Genomic DNA, 23,059 nt, shown 5'->3' on the forward strand with positions numbered 1-23,059 from the left:
AGTGCCTGTGTTCTTTTGCGCATCTTAATAATTTCTTTTCATTGGCCAGTCTGAGATATGGCTTTTTCTTTGCAACTCTGCCTAGAAGGCCAGCATCCCGAAGTCGCCTCTTCACTGTTGACGTTGAGACTGGTGTTTTGCGGGTACTATTTAATGAAGCTGCCAGTTGAGGACTTGTGAGGCGTCTGTTTCTCAAACTAGAAACAGTGTCAAACTAGTACACAGCGTTGTACCAGATCTTCAGTTACTTGGCAATTTCTTGCATGGAATAACCTTAATTTCTCAGAACAAGAATAGACTGACACGTTTCAGAAGAAAGGTCTTTATTTCTGTACATTTTGAGCCTCACATCTGAAAGTGAAAATCAAATGAGCAGTTTCACACCTAAACTCCACATTTACTTAACATTTGTTTGTAAACCAAGTAAATGCAAACAAACACTGTATAGCGTAAAGACATGGTTAGAACTAATATTTTTGATATCATGGATGGTCAGTCCTTGGCATCCATAGCATAGTCTATGGATTTGACTGGTTCTATTTCTCCAGCCCCATCCTTCAGCTTTTTAGCAAAACTGTGGCACTATGCGTTTGCATACATTTGCTCTTTTCTAAGAAGCTGTTTTTCTGTCTTGACCATTTAATCAAAACAATCACAGTATTTAAGGTATTTAATTGTTACCTAGAAATGATTTGATATTGAGATAAAAACAGCTGCATTGGACATTTCTTATTGAGTAATAGTGTTGTTATATGGGGCAACCCAATCCTATAGTGAGTTACTTTTGTGCTATTTAATAGAAAGCTGAACGTATGAAGTCGAGAACAAAATTACTAGTATTTGCAAGCAAAACGAATGATATTACTATCCAAACTAAACATTGAAATGATATCATGTTAAATGCGAGAGCAAATAAATTGTAAATGGACGCAAAAAAAAAAAGTTTTATGATAAGGCGATTAAAATAAAACGCCTCCCTCTTTGCAATTTTCCCTATCTTTGGTTATGCTACCTTGGCCTTTGCTTCGCTGCCTTTTCTCCATTTGCAAATGTTGGCACATTAATTCCAGCAAGATAGCACCCTTGCATCCCACTGCTGGTTGCCTCTGAAGCTCAGCAGGGTAGGTTCCGGTCAGTCCCTGGATGGGAGACCGTGTAAAGTGGTAAAAATAATCATGTGAATAAAAAGTCACGTGGGGATTTTTTTTTTTAAACGAGGGATTTACATGTGAAACTAAACACATTTCCCGAAACCGACGTCTGACTCGTGATTTTTGTTGTTAGTAATTACATTTTTACAGATTACATTTTTAACTAGCGTTAGAGGTTATTCAAATTTTCCGTTAGTGTTAGGCGTTATTGTCTTGCTGGAAGATTCACTTGTGTCAGCCTGCTGTCAGACGCATACACGTTTTTGTCTAAAATGGTACCTAGTAAAGTTCAGGATGTCACTGACCTTCACAACGATCCACTACCATATTTTACTGTAGGTATGAGGCACTTTTCTGCACACGCTTCGGTTTTTCAATGCCAAACCCACCACTGATGTACTTTTTGGCCATGCACGCCAGTGGTGGGTTTGGTGGAGGGAAGGGGGATATGGTTTACATAATTGTCATGGTCATCAAAACATTCAGTGACGACTCGAGCCCTTTGGAATTTTGGATGGGGGCATTGTCATCCTGGAAGAGACCACTCCCATCAGGATAGAAATGCTTCACCATAGGTTGAAGGTGATCACTCAGAATGGCTGTGTATTTGTTGCCGTTTTACCTTGCCCGCGATGTGGTTGAATGAACCATGCCAGGAAATGGCACCACACCATAAGACTCACCAGAACCCTCATTTACTCAGGTGTCTCCATAATTTTTTTTCATTTACTTGTGTGTTTCTAATGTGTGATTCACATAGCAAGAAAGGAATTGTATCACATTTTTCTTCTTCTTGAAATACACTTAATATACACTAGAGGGCGTTTTCGTTCTATGGGACATTACTTTCTCAGCTTTGGACCTCACTCAGAAAATGTCTGGGTAAAGCCTTCATGCAGCTTGAATCTTTAACAAGTCCAATATTCTGTCCACATTCACGATGCTTAGTTGACCTGAATACTATAACTTCCTGTCTCCTGCTGTCTACTCTGAACCGAAATGGACGCTTTGACGTGACATTTTATTCACGTTTATAGAAAGACCTGAACGAACTCCCTGTGTGGGTGATGTGTAGACTCGTGCCCACTGATTAACAGACATTGTTGGGGGTTAAGGAGGATTGTAAAACTCTGGCTCTGTTGTGGCTCCACCACAATGTTCTCTTGGTGTCACATCTCCTCCCTCTCATGAGCGTGCACTCTAGAGCAGTGTTTCCCAAACTCGGCTGATTCAAATAATCAAAGCTTGATGATGAGTTGGTTATTCGTGTCAGCTGTGTAGTGCTAGGGCAAAAAACAAAATGTGCACCCGGGGGGGGGGGCCGGGGACTGAGTTTGGGAAACCCTGCTCTCGTGTTTGAGAACACAACGTCCTTTGGCTGCGTTGTAGAGAAATATAGCAACAGCTGTGAATTGGTGTCCCTGGGAGATTCCTGACACAGAGATTTGATTGTGCTCTCTTTATTTTTGGCATCTGTTTGGCATTTTACATTTCCGTGTGGTGCGCTTTGGACTCTCTTAGGAGTGCCTTTAGTGGGGATTTCTGTAGGCCTCTCAGCACTGTGCAGCTGTGCGGTGTCTCCCCCTGAACCACCATATTCCCCCATTCTCTATGTGGAGTAGGCCAAAAAAGCCTGCCCTGGAGGACTGTATTATGTCATTGTTTGTTGTGATACAAAACATTGGACCAAAAAAAACGAAGGCATTTACTATAGTATTTGGCCTAGCGGTTGTCATAGTAACACATTTTAGCCTATTTGTCACAAGATAATGCTGGTGCAACACAATGTGTTGTTTACATGTTAAAGTTCGGGGAATGTATTCCACCTTCGTGCTCAGACACTGATGACTGCATCGTATCTAGTCACGTGCACTGGGTTATATCAACGGGGTAACTTGCCCTTTCATAGTCTTTCTATCAAATACCTGGTGTCAGAGGCCCCCTTCATTCCGTCATTGTTTGTGGGGGGCACATGGGCATCTCTCTCTCTCTCCCTTTTTTGTCTCTCTTTCTCATTCTCTTTCTCTCTCTCTCTCTCTCTGTGTTCCAGTGGACTGACACGATCTCCCTGCCTTTCTCAGCCAGCTGAGGACCTGGCCTGTTTGCAGCTACCACCACCACCACCCTACACCAGGCAATCAATGTCTCTCATTTCCATCTACACACAAACACACCATCTCCTGTGTCTAGCTCATCAGCTGCATCAGGTCTATCCCACTCACTCCACAGCCTTGGCTACTGTCCACTGCAGACGTCTGGGAGAGACCCTACTATTGTTGGACTGTTAATTGTTTTGTGTGTGTATTTTACAGGCATAGCTCTGCTGAGCACTACTGTTCTGTATGTTCATTACTTCATTTGTGGTGAATAATAGGTCAGTTGTTGAGCTCCTGAACCAATGGGATTACGACTTTGAGGGGGGAAAAAAGGCCAATTATTATAGCTACTGTATGTGATTCAGGTTGTAATATTATGTTGAAAAGATATCTATGGAGATTCTACTGACAAGGACATTTTGATTGTAATTACAATGTTATGAAGATATACCCACCGGTATTAGATGGTATTTGATGTTTTGTTGTGTGTCTGCAAAGGGGAAGAATATCAAACGGAAAGAATATAATATCTTAACTTTGAGTATTTTACATTTCCATGTGGAATTCTAAGAAATTATATTGGAATTTAAAATAGAACTCTATTTGTGCTAAACATATATGTAGGCCTACTTTTGTTCCTCAAAACTTAATCATTTCACATCAACTGACTATAATGACTGGAATGACCGTGATCTATCCAGCATATTTTTATGCTTTGCCCATGTCCCCAAAATATCACTTTTCTCAACCGACTCAGTGACTGTGAATCAAGCCAGTCAAAATCCTGCTTAATCACGATGCTTGATAATTGAATTACGAGAAACGAGACGGAGGAGGAGAATGTCAGAACATGTACGTCGCCAACAAAAACAATTTGGAGCATTTTGGTGTGCCTCACTCTTCATTATCTCCCTGATGCAATTTGTGTAGCCAGCTAACACAGCTGACCCCCTGATAACGCCCTGTTGACACAGTCTGTGTTGTTCACTAAAAACACTGTGCATCTGGAGAACCTCTCATTTTCATGGAACCTCTCCCCAAGCTGATGTCATCCTCTCTCACAAGCAATGGGACTCCATCCTGTTTGGCTATACATTATCTCATATCTTCTGCAAACTAAAAGCTTAATAGATTCTTTGCTCTTTTTTCTCTTTCAAGCCTAGTGAATAGCTGGGTTATTCTATCTACGGTGCCTTCGGAAACAATCTACACACAGCACCCCATAATGACAAATCAAAAACAGATTTCAGGGTTTTTTGCAAAAAAAAATCTGAAAACATCACAAGTATTCAGTCTTTACTCAGTACTTTGTTGAAGAATCTTTGGCAGCAATTACAGCCTCGAGTCTTTTAGGGTATGGCACTACAAGCTTGGCACACCTGTATTTGGGGAGTTTCTCCCATTCTTCTCTGCAGATCCCCTCAAGTTCTGTCAGGTTGGATGAGGATTGTCGCTGCTCAGATATTTTCAGGTCTCCAGCGATGTTCGATCAGGTTTAAGTCCGGGCTCTGACTGGGCCACTCAAGGACATTCACAGAGACTTGTACTGAAGCCGCTCCTGCGTTGTCTTGGCTGTGTGCTTAAGGTTGTTGTCCTGTTAAGGTGAACTGTCACCCCAGTCTGAGGTCCTGAGAGCTCTGGAGCAGGTTTTCATCAAGGATCTCTCTGTACTTTGCTCCGTTCATCTTTGCCTCGATCCTGACTAATCTCCCAGTCCCTGCCGCTGAAAAATCTTTGTTTCATCAGACCAGAGAATCTTGTTTCTCCTGGTCTGAGAGTCTTTAGGTGCCTTTTGGCTAACTCCAAACGGGCTGTCATGTGCCTTTTACTGAGGATTGGCTTCCATCTGGCCACTCTACCATAAAGACTTGATTGGTGGAGTGCTGCAGAGATGGTTGTCCTTCTGGAAGGTTCTCCTATCTCCACAGAGGAACTCTAGAGCTCTGTCAGTGACCATCGGTCAGGAAGATGACCAAGAACCCAAGGCCCTTCTCCCCCAATTGCTCAGTTTAGCCGGGCGGCCAGCTCTAGGAAGAGTCTTTGTGGTTCCAAACTTCTTCCATTTAAGAATGTTGGAGGCCACTGTGTTCTTGGTGACCTTCAATGCTGCAGAAATGTTTTGGGTCCCTTCCCCTGGTCTGTGCCTCGACACAATCCTGCCTCGGAACTCTACGGACTATTCCTTCGACCTCATGGCTTGGTTTTTGCTCTGACATGCACTGTCAACTGTGGTACGTTATATAGACAGGTGTGTGCCTTTCCAAATCATGTCCAATAAATTGAATTTACCACAGGTGGACTCCAATCAAGTTGTAGAAACATCTCAAGGATGATCATTGGAAACAGGATGCACCTGAGCTCAATTTCGAGTCTCAAAGCAAAGGGTCTGCGTATTTATGTAAATAAGTTATTTCTGTTTTTTTTGTGGGTTTTTTGCAAAAAAGTCTAAAAACCTGTTTTTGCCTTGTCATTATGGAGTATTGTGTGTAGACTGCTGAGGATTTTAATTTTTAATTTTATCCATTTTAGAATAAGGCTGTAACTTAACAAAATGTGGAAAAAGTCAAGGGGTCAGAATACTTTCGGAGTGCACTGTATAATGGTTCTAATGGAGGACTTCTAATTAGGCCTTTCCTAATTCTTGGGGATATGGGATTTAAATACTTTACTACGATTGTAATAAAGGTTGTGGACTAAGTAAATAAGGTTGTTATGCACATGTTATACACCATGAGTAGACTGCATATACCAGCATGCAATCATACAAAACATTGTGCGGCTTATGGCACGCCCAAGTAGTAGGCTTGTCTGAAAGAGCTCGTTACCCCAACGTGTAGAGATGTGATTGTGAATGCGGCGTGTAGAGTCGACAGGACTCTACTGTATTAGTTAGTCATCACTGGGGAGATTTAGCTAGCTACACATACGGGGATTGCTAAACCTGAATCATGCACATCGTCATTACATCTAACTGGGAGTGGAGCAGAAATTGTGCAAGATATGGATAGGAGTTATCTTTGGTTCTAGAGATTGCGCGGTTGTTGCTCCGAGTCAAGTTTCCAGCAAGTCCCATATTCCATAATGCTTCACGAGGACTCGACTCATTGGAACCATGTGCACATTTCCTCACGTGCGTTTCATGTTGAAGCGGTGAGGCTGGGATAAAACGGGAAAATTAGCAAACAACAAGCATCGGTGCAGATATATATATTTTTGGTGGGGGGGTTCGTAGACTTTCTGTGATTTCTGAAGTCGAGGAGGAAGGTGTGGACGGTAGTTGTGATCCAGCTCAAATAAATTAGAAACATGGGGAACGCAGGGAGTATGGACCAACAAACTGATTTCAGGGGACACAACATGCCTTTGAAACTGCCCATGCCGGAGCCAGGTGAATTGGAGGAGAGATTCGCAATCGTTTTGGTATGTTCACTGTACTTTCTTATCGAACACTGAGTTTCCCATTCTTTGTCTTGCGCCATGCCTCATTTGCGCTTGGCACCGCACAACCGCTAACAGTAACTAGCGCAGCATTCTCCCAACTCGAGCTCGTTCATCTTTTGTGTTGATTGAGTTCGACTTCGAGGGGACATTTCACAAACATACAAGTTTGTTTTTTTGTTTAGTCTTTTTACGCATGCCATGTTAGGTTAGTGTTAACGCTAGCTGAGAAGTATGGCAGTCATTTTTTTGTTTTGTTGTTTTACTTTCTTTACATGTTTTACATGGATCCGACTGCAATAGACAATCACATGTAGTTGTTATGTAGAGAACTACATGGACAACATTCAAAGAGTCTTAACAGTTAAGACATTTCCTTTTATTTTAACGGGTGAAGTTATACAGGTAGCCAGTGAAGGCAACTGACCTCGACAAGTTTGCTCCCTTATACGATCAGCATGTCAATATAACCTCAGACATTTGAGTAGTTAGCTGTTTGCCCCATACATGGACCAAACGGTAGTCTGGCAAATTCGAAAATGCCTTTCTGTGTGTGACATTCGTTGTGTTTAGTCAGAGAGTGTTTGTTTGTTCAGCCTGTATACGCCTAGGCTATTTACCTACACAGCATGCTTCTGTAAATTTGATGTGTGGCCAACCTGTGTTTACTCAAAGAACCACCTGCACAGCTGTCAAGACAAAATGAGCAAGTTAGTAACTTTATTGAATTCTGCTCATCTCCATGTTCTGTTTTTTTTAAAGATAAGATACAGCCTACATGACTAATACACCTTCTCAATGTTTCACTATCCTAAATCATGGCCTTAAATCATCATCCTATGTTTTGCATTACATAGCATGCACGACAACCTGTTCAGCTTTTCTGCATTCAAATGCGATGACAATTGTGCATTTCTGTGCTACGTGTTGCTGCTTCAGGGGCACTTTACAGTACAGCCCTCCAGTCAAGGCACATGGGGGGGGGGGTTGTGTAAATGTGGGTCAGACGTTATTGTAGTCAGACCTAATACTCCACTCAACTGAGGGTAGGCGGCTCTGTTGTGGGACCTGGGCGCCTGCAACACACTTAGTCTAACACAGACCTACTAAGAAGGTCATGCAGTGCCATGTGACTTAAGCGATCCTGCAACTGTACTTGTCAGAAGGAATGGTTAAAAGAGGAAATAACTGTTACATGTTTCATTCTGTGTTTCCCCCTTTTCTCTGCCTTGGGGTATAGTCTGTTACTCTGTTTGCTGACTGTGCTGGCCCAAGCCATTTTGCCTGTTATTACCTAATGAAGTTTTTTTTTTTCTTTCGTGGGAGTAACTAATGCGTGTCACAGTGTTCCAGTTGGGGTGTAATTGCTGCGTGTCCTGGCCAGATGAATCCCATTCTGTGTTGGAGGAGAGGGAGGCAGGGAGCAGACTTCTGTCTAGAGATGGGTCGCATCCCAAATGGCACAGTATTCGCTTGACCAGAGCCCATAGGTAGTGGACTTTATATGGAAAAGGGTGTCATTTGGGACAGAGACAGGGTTGACGTCACACTGCCTAATCCCGTCTGCTTCTCATGATCTGCCTGGCTCGAATACCTACTTTTCAAACTAACAGGCCGAACAAAGTAGGACAGAGGAACGGAATTGAACTGCCTTAAGGCGCTACTCTGAGGATGCCGCATCATTGAGTTCATAGTAACAGTTAATGGTCTGTTAGCTTTTCCCAGCATGCTCATTACCCATATTTATTTTCCCTCCGTAAAGGTGTAGGTCATCGATGGCCTAATGAGTCGTATTGGAAATGGATCCTATTAGTAAATGCTACTAGCTGAATCCATAAGCACTGGCTTAAACAACAGAGTGGGTCTGGTGGCACCAGGAGTAATCAGTGCTGGGACTGACGCTCACTGAAGAAGGATGGATGTGACATTGAGGGAGTTCCAGCTTAGAATGTTCTTCAGCATGGTTGGCATGTCAGCAAAACTCCCTCCCTCTGCCAGTAGGATGTCTTTACTCTTGGCAGGAAGCGAACCGTGCGACATTAGGCGAGTTTAGCGTCTTAATCACAGCACGTAGCTATATTTAATGCGATTTAAACCCTGTTGCATGTCAGCCATGCCCGTTAGCTGGTGGCTCCCCCTATGCCTCGGTGAGCGTGTGAATCTGGTAACCTGATGTGTCACTTTAACCTGCAAGGCTAGTGATTGCAAAGATGTATTGGGCCCCTCTATCATTGATCAATACCACCATACATACACTCACTGGTTGATAAGTATGTGCAGCAGGCTGATGGTATCACGGGTTGGATGTTATGGCTGCTCATTTCTTTATTTGCCAACTCAAAAAACCATTCCAATCTCCATAGATTGGGCCTATGTAAAACAGTCTATTTCTATAATAAACAGGATGGCCTGTATGTAATGAAATTATTTGAGAAAATATCCCTTTCAAACTGCGATGCTATATTGTCCGGGTATATTAGTCCTATATTTAGAGAATTTTAAATAGCTTTTGCCTTAAAAGTTCCTTGTCCAAATGGTTATTTTTAGCCGTAGAGGTGATTTAATTACAACATGCTTACATAAGAGCTCCCTCTTAGTCTGATCCTTAGGGATCTAGAGCAGTGGTCACCATGGTTGATCTTCAGAGCATTCCTAGTCGATCACCAAACATTTCTGTAGAAAAACCAATGCTACTGGTTTGTGCTCTCTTTTTCTTTCTTTTTTGCGCTGTTGGCGGTAGGTGAAGCCAAAGTGTTACCATTTTTAACCATTTCATTTGTTTAAAAGAAAAAACTCTGCCTACCTGGCGAACTGGGAGAGCTGTGGCCAAATGAAGTGTGCCTACTGCGCTGTCCAATCGGATAGCTCAAATCACCGTGCCTACAGCTTCCACGACCCTGGCCACAGCAACATTTTATACTAGCCTACTTGACATTTCATAACTTTTAAAACCTGACCAGATAGAGAGACTGTCAAAGAATACAGCAAAGAGATTCTGGTTTTATGAGTGAGTTCATGTTGGAAGTTTTTATTTAGCACTGTCAACCCTGTTTTTATTCAACACTTTTACAAAACATAAAATGCACTCACGCTGCAGCTGAAATGAAATGAGTAGCCAAGTATATTAATAGGCCTGCGTTTTTATTATTAGCAGCTCGACGTTGTCACGTTCTGACCTTAGTTCTTTTATCATGTCTTTGTTTTCGTATGGTCAGGGCGTGAGTTGGGTGGGTTGTCTATGTTCGTCTTTCTATGTTGTGTTTTGCGTTTGGCCTGGTGTGGTTCTCAATCAGAGGCAGGTGTCGTTAGTTGTCTCTGATTGAGAATCATACGTAGGTAGCCTTTTTCCACCTGTGTTTCGTGGGTGTTTATTTTCTGTTCTGTGTTTTGTATTTCACCGTTCTCGACTGTTTCGTTTCGTTCTCGTTGTTTTTGTTTTGTGTTCATATAATCAATACAATATGGACACTTACCACGCTGCGCATTGGTCCTCTGATCCTTCTTACTACTCCTCCTCAGAAGAGGACGGGAATCGTTAGACTTGTCTATTTTAATATTAGTTTAATATTAATAATAGGAAAATGCCACTTTCTCTGGTCAAATCAAATGAACGTTTATTTGTCACATGCATCGAATACAACAGGTGTAGACCTTACAGTGAAATGCTTACTTGCAGGCTCTAACCAACAGTGGAATTTCAAAAAAAGAAGGTATTAGGTGACCAATTGGCAAGTAAAAAAGTCAAAACAACAGTGAAAAGACAGTTCAAAATTAAGGCTATATACAGTAGCGAGGCTATATACAGTAGCGAGGCTATATACAGGCACCAGTTAGTCAGGCTGATTGAGGTAGTATGTACAAGTAGATATGGTTAAAGTGACTATGCATATATGATAAACGGAGAGTAGCAGTAGTGTAAAAAAGGGGTTGGCAGGTGTTGGGTGGCGGGACACAATGCAGATAGCCTGGTTAGCCAATGTGCGGGGACACTGGTTGGTTGAGCTAATTGAGGTAGTATGTACATGAATGTATAGTTAAAGTAACTATTCATATCTGATAAACAGAGAGTAGCAGAACTGTAAAAGAGGGGTTGGGGGGGGGGGCACACAATGCAAATAGTCCAGGTAGCCATTTGATTACATGTTCAGGAGTCTTATGGCTTGGGGGTAAAAACTGTTGAGAAGCCTTTTTGTCCTAGACTTGGCACTCCAGTACCGCTTGCCATGCGGTAGTAGAGAGAACAGTCTATGACTGGGGTGGCTGGGGTCTTTGACAATTTTTTGGGCCTTGCTCTGACACCGCCTGGTGTAGATGTCCTAGATGCCAGGCAGCTTAGCCCCAGTGATGTTCTGGGCTATACGCACTACCCTCTGTACTGCTTTGCGGTCGGAGGCAGAGCAGTTGCCGTACCAGGCAGTGATGCTCTTGATGTTGCAGCTGTAGAACCTTTTGAAGATCTGAGGACACATTCCAAATCTTTTCAGTTTCCTGAGGGGAATAGGCTTTGTCGTTCCCTCTTCACTACTGTCTTGGTGTGTTTGGACCATTCTAGTTTGTTGGTGATGTGGACACCAAGGAACTTGAAGCTCTCAACCTCGGTCCTCCTTTTCTGTAGTCCACAATGATCTCTTAGTCTTGGTTACGTTGAGGCATAGGTTGTTATTCTGGCACCACCCGGCCAGGTCTCTGACCTCCCTATAGGCGTTGTCGGGTGATCAGGCCTACCACTGTTGTGTCGTCTGCAAACTTAATGATGGTGTTGGGAGTCGTGCCTGGCCATGCAGTCGTGGGTGAACAGGGAGTACTTGAGGGGACTGAGCACGCACCCCTGAGTGGCTCCAGTGTTGAGGATCAGCGTGGCAGATGTGTTGCTACCTACCCTCACCACCTTGGGGTGGGCCATCAGGAAGTCCAGGATCCAGTTGCAGAGGGAGGTGTTTAGTCCCAGGATCCTTAGCTTAGTGATGAGCTTTGTGGGCAACTATGGTGTTGAACGCTGAGCTGTAGTAAATTAATATCATTCTCACGTAGGTGTCATAGGAACAACATGAATTTGTGCGTGAGGCATATGCGGAGCGACTTGAGATTCGCCATCAGGTGGAAGACTGTGTCCCTTCTCTGGAAAGTCTCACCATAGAAAAGGAGAGAGCAGGGACCGTGAGAGGTGGACCCTCTGCTGCTTCTTCCCTCGACTCAGACTAATTTTCTGTTCAAAACAACTGGGAACTCGGAAATCTCTCACTTCCGACTTCAGTGCGTTCAAGACTACTGGGAACTCGGAAAGAAACGGTCATCCAACTCGGAATTCATTAATTTTCTGAGTTCCCAGTTGTCTTGAAAGTACCATGACCATCAGATGCAGGTACGATCAGTTCAGTAAAACAAAAAAGCAAATTATTTCAATTTATGCTCAGCTGTGCCTCGCAAGTGCTACACGAACTGATCTATTTTGTCATCAAAGCTCGAGTTTTGAAATATGAGAAGAACAATATTGGCAAGCCACGCAAAAAGCTAATATGCTGTGATTATGTATTAGGCCTAGTGCCCAAAGAACTGTTTTGAATAGGTTAATGTTACATTTTCTAGGTCATGTTGCTTTTTGACTGCAAAAGGTGACCACTGATCTAGAGGGTAGCTGTGAAGGCCCCGCCAGCTCCTACATTAAGAAACCAGGTGGATTTAACAAGGTTGGGAGGGATTTGACTAAATTAAAGCATTGACTTCTCCACAGACCCTGTAATGTTCAACCCAAAACAACTCTATGTCCATGATCCGCAGACAGCTGTGCTTTTTTTTAGGCTATGTGATGCACCTCATTACAGGTTTATTCTGTTTGAGGTCACAATTGACTGTGTAGTAACACTGTAATTACCATAGTAACAACATTGTAACATGTTGTTACGTAGGCTTATAAATAGACTAATTGCTTTGTAATTACATATTAGGGGAATTTGGTTGTTATTACGCAGGTGGAATAGTGGACTTTATATGTACTTGTACTGTAATCATAAGAATAGACATTGAGAACAGAGTTAGTGCGCTTTCAGGTAGCCTTTGTCTGGAGAAGTCTACGTTTGCTCCAGGCTGATTCTACTAAGCCTAACCGTTTCCCCTTACAAAGCAAATTGGCTTCCATTGATACAGCTGCTGTAGGGGACTCAAATAATCCCTAGAGCTATGGCTGATATTTAAACTAGACATCATTTGAATGTAAGGCCTCTGCCAAGATAAGGCAACGTTTTTCAAATGCGACCTTGACCATGGAGAGAAAATAGTATAATGTGAACTTCCATTTAGGGCTGTTACGATTATGCCATTTTTGGTAACGATGAATTGTCATTGTAAATGGCCCCGTTTTTGTCATAATTATTTTTTTGTCAATATTTTTAAAAACTTGTAGTGCATCATAATGCATCTTTGAATATTAGCTGCAACATACCTAATGAATACAACACAGATTTTGTGATACCCCTGTCTAAAAAAAGTATGGTTTTAACCGCTTATAACTTTTGGAAATGAAGCTTCTCTTTACTGTGCCGTTCTCCTCTTAAAATGACTACTAACATTTCCCACTTCATGTAAAAAAAAAAAGACAAAAAGACAACTTCTATTGTGTAAACTACGCTATATATACAAAGTATGTGAACACCTTCAAATTAGTGGATTCAGCTATTTCAGCCACACCCTTTGCTGACAGGTGTATAAAATCGAGCACACAGCCATGCGATCTCCGTAGACAAACATTGTCAGTAGAATGGCCTTACTGAAGCGCACAGTGACTTTCAACGTGGCACCGTCATAGGATGCCACCTTTCCAACAAGTCAGTTCTTCAAATTTCTGCTCTACTAGAGCTGCCCCGGTCAACTGTAAGTGCTGTTATTATGAAGTGGAAACGTCTAGGAGCAACAATGGCTCAGCCGCGAAGTGGTAGGCCACACAAGTTCATAGAACGTGACCACCAAGTGCTGAATAGTCTGTCCTCGGTTGCAACACTCACTACCGAGTTCCAAACTGCCTCTAGAAGCAAATATAGCACAATAATTGTTCGCGGGAGCTTCATGAAATGGGTTTCCATGGCTGAGCTGCCGTACACAAGCCTAAAATCACCATGCGCAATGCCAAGTGTCGGCTGGAGTGGTGTAAAACTTGCCGCCATTAGACTCTGTAGTAGTGGAAACGCTTTCACTGGAGTGATGAACCACGCGTCATCATCTGGCATTCCAACGGATTAATCTGGGTTTGGCGGATGCCAGGAGAACGGATGCCAGGAGAACGCTACCTCCCCGAATGCATAATGCCAATCTGGGGCTGTTTTTCATGGTTTGGGCAAGGCCCCTTAGTTCCAGTGAAGGGAAATATTAACGGTACAGCATACAATGACTTTCTAGACGATTCTGTGCTTCCAACTTTGTGGCAACAGTTTGGGGAAGGCCCTTTCCTGTTTCTACATGACAATGTCCCCCGTGCACAAAGCAAGGTTAATACAGAAATGGTGTGGAAGAACTTGACTGGCCTGCACAGAGCCCTAAACTCAACCCCATTGAACACATTTGGGAAGAATTGGAACACCGGCTGTGAGCCAGGCCTAATCGCTCAACATCAGTGCCCAACCTCACCAATGCTCTTGTGGCTGAATGGAAGTACCTCCCTGCAGCAATGTTCCAACATATAGTGGAAAGCCTTCCCAGAAGAGCTGAGGCTGTTATTGCAGCAAAGAGGGGACCAACTCCATATTTAATGCCCAAGATTATGGAATGAGATGTTTGACAAGCAGGTGTCCACATACCTTTGGTAATGTAGTGTGTATGTAATTGAATATAAAGTTGAAATTCCCTTCTTCTTAAAGGAATGTATTAAGACGATGATGAAGCAAAATAACGTTTTCACTGTTATTGTCCATAATTAATGGTTAATTATACAATAATTGTGCCAGCCCTACTACCATTATCTTCTATGTAGATTTGATTAAGTAGCAGGACTGTAATTTCATTTCCATTAACACGTTTTTGCTCAAAGGGCTGTTTTTACCAGGTAGCCTAACTCGTTCTTTGTAGGTAATACTTTGTCGCAGTAAAAAAATATTTATTTTCGTGTGCATAAGGCCTATGAAAATCATTTTTTACAAACGCTCAGTTTTAATCATACTCAATGTGTTCTAGCTGTCATGCTTATTTTACAATGAAGGGTAGGCCGTCAATTGTAAATAAGAATTTGTTCTTAAACCGACTTGCCTAGTTAAATAAAGGTTAAATAAATACAAAAATAAATGTCAATACAATCAAACTAGCATGGGCAAAGATCACAAGTCAGTCATAATGTAGATAATAGGCTAGTGCAGGTGTCAAACACAAGGCCTTTGAACCCAATAGGACAAACCAAGCGAATATGAAAATGAGTCAACAGTTACATTAACTACTTCATAAAATTACAGCCCGATGTTCTTGCATGGGTGACTTCAACTTCAATTGCGCTGCTTTCATTTGTTCCTAACTGTAGGCCTCAACACTCTGCTATGTCCCCTTGCTGTAGTTGCTTACACTTCTGTAGTTTATTGCGTTGTGTAGTAAACTGTCATACTGAACGTCCCTCCATTGATCACTGTCTAAGCCCCTCTGATTTTGGTAAGCATAATGAAGACAGCTCATTACACACTAAGGCTCTGTTTTCATCAGAAATGTGGACGTTTCCATTTTTCATCGAACACAGAGGTGGAAAACAGTCGGTCTAAGTGAGTTTGGCATTTAGGCTAGTCGTCTCTTTCGCTCAGGAGCATGTCTGTAAGCTCTCGTTTGGTTTCCATAGCACCCATGACATTAGCGTTGGCTGTTTCAACATGGGAAATAATCAAAGAGATGGGTTGCACTAGACTAGAGGTGTTTTCCTGTTTTTCGAAAGGGCAATTCCACAGTAAAGGACCCCATTTTTCACTTAAAATTCTATTCACTAACTTTTAACAATTTACATGGAACATTTTACAAAAACACATTTACTGGAAGAACTGTGCAGATGCAAAGTTCGGTAACATCATTTTGTTAATCTCGCTGTTCACCATGTTAAAGCAGTGATGGATCTTCATTTAGGCTTTGCTGTATACACAGGCTTGTGAGGGAGGCAGAGAAGTTTGAGGCAGTTATTGGGACTTGCTTGAATACCATATGGGGGCTGAGGGTTTAGCTTTTGTCGTAGCTGGAGTTCTCAATAGCCAAGATTACTGTATATATAAACTGCTTTGTTTAAAGGAAGCCAAAGGACCATGAACTTTTCTTGTTATTTTACCCTGAGATACTGTACATTTTTTAAAACGTTTTGGTGAATGGGCCAGTTTGAAAAATTGTCAGCTCGCTCTGGTTAGAGTACATTTACCATTTTAACGTACCTTTCTCCTTGCCCACTCAGTAGGCCTATATCTTTTGAGAAAAGAAATGCAAACTGTGGTAAAGGATAAATACATTAATAGCCAGCATTCTTTTCATTTTTCATGCTGACTCTTCATGAAAAGAGTCAAATAAATGGCTATTATCTGTGCCGCAGACCCTGGCACTAACGCTAGACTGGCAGGCAGCTAGGCTAGTGGCCGTCCCTTCCCCGGGTCCAGAGGACAGCTCCGTCCCATAGCGCTTAGTCTGGGGATGCTTCTGACCTGGGCTGCTTCTGCTGGGTCGTTCAGGGGATTGATTGAGAGGCAAACAGTCGACGTGGTGTCAGAACTCCAGGATGCTCCTGGACTAATTAGCCGTTGCGCAGAGGAACACAAAATTGTTAATGGAGAGAAGTAGTAGGCTTAGTGATCCAGCTAGCACCACATTGGCCAGTCCAACCCATCACAAGTCTTAGGCTGCTGTGGTGTGCGATGGGCTTTTTAAAGCATACACTGCAGGCAGGCAAGCAGCAGAGCTTGAAGGCTTCGGCCTCGCTCCCTCTGCTGGCATAGAATCGGCTGGTTGTGTGGGAACCAGCCTTTGGCTGTGTGCAAGGAGTGTCAGGTCGAAAACGTTTGGGTTCTCTTTCAGTCTGCACTTTCGGTACAACACCTCACAATAGGGAGTCGCACTCTCGCAAGCTCGACTGAAGAACGTACGATCACGCCTGACAAGGCCAATGAAACTCAAGCCTCACTGGAAGCCCTGCCTTCAACAGGTGATAACACTGAGGCTCGGATTAATTTCTTATTCTTCAGGTCTTCACATCGAGCTGAGTAGAACAATTCACGCTGCTATCTTGAAACAAAACATTGGAAATCGAGACTGTCAAACTTGTGTGCTAGAGTTTGTATTTTGTTTTTGTTGTTTCCCTCCTACAAACCAATTGTACTGAACAAAAATATAAACACAACTGTTAGTGAGTATTTCTCCTTTGCAGACAGGTGTGGCATATCAAGAAGCTGATTAAACAGCATGATTGTACAGGTGAACCTTGTGCTAGGGGCAATAAAAGGCCACTCTAAAATGTGCAGTTTTGTCACACAACACAATGCCACAGATGTTTTGAGGGAACGTGCAATTGACATGATGACTTGGAATGTTCACCAGAGCTGTTGCTAGGGAATTGAATGTTAATTTCTCTACGTTAAACCACCATCAACGTCGTTTTAGAGAATTTGGTAGTACATCCAACTGGCCTCACAACGGTTAACCACGTGTAACCACGCCAGCCCAGGACCTCCACATCTGGCTTCTTCACCTGCGGGATCGTCTGAGACCAGCCACCTGGACAGCTGATGGAACTGAGGATTTCTGTCTGTAATAAAGCCCTTTTGTGGGGAAAAACTCATTTTGATTGGCTGGGCCTGGCTCCCCAGTGCGCCCCTGCCCAGTCATGTGACATCCTTAGATTAGGGCCTAATGAATTTATTTCCATTGACTGATTTCCTTATATGACCTGTAACTCAGTAAAATCATTGAAATTGTTGCATATTGCGTTTATATTTTTGTTCAGTATAGTATTCTTCGAGTTGTTTAGCCTGGCTATAGAAATGAGTTAGATGGCAAAAAATCTGACTGACACGACGAAGACTGACATCCAGGCAGGGGTTTGCGACCCTGAGTCAGGCAGCTATTCTACAGCACTAAAAGATACTTACAATTGTTGTGTTGTTTGTCTCGGCTTGGCGCACAATCAGGCTGCCCTCACTCGAACCAGTCTGGGTGCGCATTGCCACTGACCTCGTGCAAAGTCTCTGGATAAATGTGTAGCCTTCTTGAGGAAGCTTTGAGTTTCTGATAGTGACTTTCCTCTCCCGGATGCCTGTACCTCGGCTGATGCTGAGTTGCGGGAGGCGGGGATGGGAGCTGGGGCTTTGGTCAAATCAGATGTCTTGTTTTTGCCTCAGCTTGATGCATGCGGATGCTGCCCTTGCTCAACCTGGTCTTGTGTGTATTGTCACCGGTTGCAGGAGACTACTCTCACCGCTTGCATCCCTTTTCAGTATTGGTTGACTAAGGGTTCAGTCTTACGAGACTTTTGAGACTAGGCTATAGCGAAATGCTGCAAAACGTGCTACTAGCTATTCCTGCCTTCCCAACGGTGGAATTGCTGGTGTAGTTCTCTTCTTTAGTGTGCGTAGCGTTCAGTTGCTTGGTTATTCTAAACTGACAGGTCCCACCTCACAGTGCTATGGTCAGAGATTTTCAATATCGGAGGAAGGCTCCACAAGCTCAGGCTTGGCTACTAATCCACTGGGCGAACACCAGCTAGCTGGCTACTAGCTTAGCTTAGACTAAATCCTCATGGCTAATGTTGGCTAGTATACATAACTAACAGAAAATGAAACTACTAGCTTTCTCCCAGTGTTATGGCAACCCCCGCTTTCATTTCGATGACTGCTAGCAAGCTGGACAGAGTGAAGAGACTATAAATATAGGCTCGTTAACATTTCTACACAGTTTTGATTTAGTTTGTCAGTCCAATGTCGATTAAGATATTTTTTTCCCCTGAGGAAAAACAAAACAAAAATTAATATATTTATACCTTATGTTTGAAACCTCTGGTTTAAAGGGTTGACTGTAGGGGATATTTGTGCGAAGGCGACTTGGGCATCGCCATACACTTGTGAGGTTTTATCACTTGATGTCACTGCTCTCGGTGTGGCCCACAGTGTGCTTACAGTTGGGACAGGAGAGGGTCATTAGGCAGTGGGCAGTTTGCACAAAACCAAGACTTCCGCATCTTGCGGGTTGGTGGTCTGCCATGGCCCATTTAATTTGGTATCCGTTGGTGTCGGCTTTGGGCTGGATTGTAGTTCCCCTTAATGGAGTGTTGTACTGAGAGTACCTGCTGAAAGGGAACGTAACGTTATGACTATAACTACTGTTCCCTGGAGGAAGGAATCGCGGTACAACACCTGCTTGGCTTAGCTCTGCCCGGTTCTGGGCTCGGTGAAGTGCAGTACCGAATTGAAGGAATGAATCCGACCCTCAGTGTTATCACCTGTGAAAAGCAGGTCTTCCAGCGAGACACTGTTTTCAATGGCCTTGTCAGGCATGATTGTAAGTTCTTCAGTCGTGCTCGCGAGAGCAAATTTTCCACAAAGCAGTCTTGTGGGTTGATAGGGATGTTCGAGGGTTACTGTGTAACTAGGCATGAGTGACATGGGCCAAGTTAGAAAACATGTAGCCTAGGCCTATTGAAAGGAGTTTAAATGGATGTCAATTCAATCAGTTATACCTTCTTCTAATCACTCATACAACTTCTAGGCCTAACCAGTACTGCCAAGTCATTTTTTGACATGAGGTCTGTACTGAACAGAAGGCTAGGCTATGCGCTAGTATGATTACAGAGCTATTTTAACAGGATTCAGGCTTGGCATCCTTCAGTCGATAGTACACAAGTTTAAGTGCATATATATAGCCTCGTCTAACCCTGTTAAAAATGGAACAGATCTGCACAATGCCAGGATGTCATTGAACATTCATCATGACACAAACATAGCTTACAACTTTCACTACACATTCACTTTTTCCACATTTTATGTTACAGCTTTATTTCTGAAATTGATTAATGTTTTTCCTCATCAATCTACACACAATACCCCATCATGACGAAGAGAAACAGGTATTTTAGAAATGTTTGCAAAAAGCTCCAGAGTTCCTTTGTGGATATGGGAGAACCTCTGCAGCACTCCACCATTTAGGCCTTTATGGTAGAGTGGCCAGACAGAAGCCACTCCTCAGTAAAAGGCACAGCCTGCTTGGAGTTTGCCAAAAGGCACCTAATACCCTGACTACATCGCTCCCGTTGAAAAATAAATGTAGAAATCTGTTATTCAATTATTGCACCCACACTGCTCGCGCGCGTCAACGAGTGTCTGCGTTGCCAAGGGCTAAAATAGAACTCCTTTCTATTTCTGATGCAGATCGCGCTGCAAGTCCTGCCTCTCTCCCACCTCCTCATTGGTTATACCCACGTGGGTGATGGAAAGATGAACTGTGTTTCCGGTTGTCATGGTAATACTATGAAAGTTTAGATGCCAATCACCATATAAGTTCAAAGATGAAAAAGCCTGGAAGGAGGAGAGATGACTAGAAAGGATTCTGTTGACCGTTTTATGTGTGGATTAATTGTCGAAGTAGAGGACCTTGTGCAGTTCAGGTAAAATAACAACTCAATGTTTATATCCCAGGACAAATTAGCTAGCAACAGCAAGCTAGCTAAATAGGACAAATTAGTTAGCAAGTGCAAGCTAACTAGCTAAATTGCCATAAATGTTTAATGCTTTTTGACCTGTCCCCAAATTAATGTAATTGGTTCAGAGTTTGTTTTGATATTTTAACCTGTGTGTCATGATCGCGTTTGGTGTAGGGGGACAAAATAGATGTATGCACGATAGAGCACACGCACAGCCGGTTTGGGTTCCGTGTAAAGGACTCTGACGATGAGAAATAAGATTATTTAGTCTGATGAAACCAAGATTGAACTCTTTGGCCTGAATGTTAAGCATCACATCTGGAGGAAACCTGGCACCATCCCTACGGTGAAGCATGGTGGTGGTAGCATCTAGCTGTAAATCAAATCAAATCAAATCAAATTTTATTTGTCACATACACATGGTTAGCAGATGTTAATGCGAGTGTAGCGAAATGCTTGTGCTTCTAGTTCCGACAATGCAGTAATAACCAAGTAATCTAACTAACAATTCCAAAACTACTGTCTTATACACAGTGTAAGGGGATAAAGAATATGTACATAAGGATATATGAATTAGTGATGGTACAGAGCAGCATAGGCAAGATACAGTAGCTGATATCGAGTACAGTATATACATATGAGATGAGTATGTAAACAAAGTGGCATAGTTAAAGTGGCTAGTGATACATGTATTACATAAGGATGCAGTCGATGATATAGAGTACAGTATATACGTATGCATATGAGATGAATAATGTAGGGTAAGTAACATTATATAAGGTAGCATTGTTTATATATTTACATCATTTCCCATCAATTCCCATTATTAAAGTGGCTGGAGTTGAGTCAGTGTCATTGTCAGTGTGTTGGCAGCAGCCACTCAATGTTAGTGGTGGCTGTTTAAGAGTCTGATGGCCTTGAGATAGAAGCTGTTGTTCAGTCTCTCGGTCCCAACTTTGATGCACCTGTACTGACCTCGCCTTCTGGATGATAGCGGGGTGAACAGGCAGTGGCTCGGGTGGTTGATGTCCTTGATGATCTTTATGGCCTTCCTGTAACATCGGGTGGTGTAGATGTCCTGGAGGGCAGGTAGTTTGCCCCCGGTGATGCGTTGTGCAGACCTCACTACCCTCTGGAGAGCCTTACGGTTGAGGGCGGAGCAGTTGCCGTACCAGGCAGTGATACAGCCCGCCAGGATGCTCTCGATTGTGCATCTGTAGAAGTTTGTGAGTGCTTTTGGTGACAAGCCGAATTTCTTCAGCCTCCTGAGGTTGAAGAGGCGCTGCTGCGCCTTCTTCACGATGCTGTCTGTGTGAGTGGACCAATTCAGTTTGTCTGTGATGTGTATGCCGAGGAACTTAAAACTTGCTACCCTCTCCACTACTGTTCCATCGATGTGGATAGGGGGTGTTCCCTCTGCTGTTTCCTGAAGTCCACAATCATCTCCTTAGTTTTGTTGACGTTGAGTGTGAGGTTATTTTCCTGACACCACACTCCGAGGGCCCTCACCTCCTCCCTGTAGGCTGTCTCGTCGTTGTTGGTAATCAAGCCTACCACTGTTGTGTCGTCCGCAAACTTGATGATTGAGTTGGAGGCGTGCGTGGCCACGCAGTCGTGGGTGAACAGGGAGTACAGGAGAGGGCTCAGAACGCACCCTTGTGGGGCCCCAGTGTTGAGGATCAGCGGGGAGGAGATGTTGTTGCCTACCCTCACCACCTGGGGGCGGCCCGTCAGGAAGTCCAGTACCCAGTTGCACAGGGCGGGGTCGAGACCCAGGGACTCGAGCTTGATGACGAGCTTGGAGGGTACTATGGTGTTGAATGCCGAGCTGTAGTCGATGAACAGCATTCTCACATAGGTATTCCTCTTGTCCAGATGGGTTAGGGCAGTGTGCAGTGTGGTTGAGATTGCATCGTCTGTGGACCTATTTGGGCGGTAAGCAAATTGGAGTGGGTCTAGGGTGTCAGGTAGGGTGGAGGTGATATGGTCCTTGTCTAGTCTCTCAAAGCACTTCATGATGACGGATGTGAGTGCTACGGGGGGCGGTAGTCGTTTAGCTCAGTTACCTTAGCTTTCTTGGGAACAGGAACAATGGTGGCCCTCTTGAAGCATGTGGGAACAGCAGACTGGTATAGGGATTGATTGAATATGTCCGTAAACACACCGGCCAGCTGGTCTGCGCATGCTCTGAGGGCGCGGCTGGGGATGCCGTCTGGGCCTGCAGCCTTGCGAGGGTTAACACGTTTAAATGTCTTACTCACCTCGGCTGCAGTGAAGGAGAGACCGCATGTTTTCATTGCAGGCCGTGTCAGTGGCACTGTATTGTCCTCAAAGCGGGCAAAAAAGTTATTTAGTCTGCCTGGGAGCAAGACATCCTGGTCCGTGACTGGGCTGGATTTCTTCCTGTAGTCCGTGATTGACTGTAGACCCTGCCACATGCCTCTTGTGTCTGAGCCGTTGAATTGAGGTTCTACTTTGTCTCTGTACTGGCTTAGCTTGTTTGATAGCCTTGCGGAGGGAATAGCTGCACTGTTTGTATTCAGTCATGTTACCAGACACCTTGCCCTGATTAAAAGCAGTGGTTCGCGCTTTCAGTTTCACACGAATGCTGCCATCAATCCACGGTTTCTGGTTAGGGAATGTTTTAATTGTTGCTATGGGAACGACATCTTCAACGCACGTTCTAATGAACTCGCACACCGAATCAGCGTATTCGTCAATATTGTTATCTGACGCAATACGAAACATGT

General features: G+C 43.5%; 1 protein-coding gene across 1 annotated transcript in view; it reads left to right on the forward strand.

Annotated features, from left to right (window-relative positions):
* Positions 1–6,084: 6,084 nt before the first annotated feature.
* The window catches only part of fmnl2a (formin-like 2a), a 92,019-nt gene continuing 75,044 nt past the window's right edge, over positions 6,085–23,059 (forward strand). The window contains 1 exon segment of the mRNA XM_042306336.1: positions 6,085–6,667. Within this exon segment, the coding sequence (XP_042162270.1) occupies positions 6,554–6,667 (114 nt within the window). The 5' untranslated portion in view covers positions 6,085–6,553.

Source organism: Oncorhynchus tshawytscha, linkage group LG26 (assembly GCF_018296145.1).
Source record: "Oncorhynchus tshawytscha isolate Ot180627B linkage group LG26, Otsh_v2.0, whole genome shotgun sequence".
Taxonomy (NCBI): Eukaryota; Metazoa; Chordata; class Actinopteri; order Salmoniformes; family Salmonidae; genus Oncorhynchus; species Oncorhynchus tshawytscha.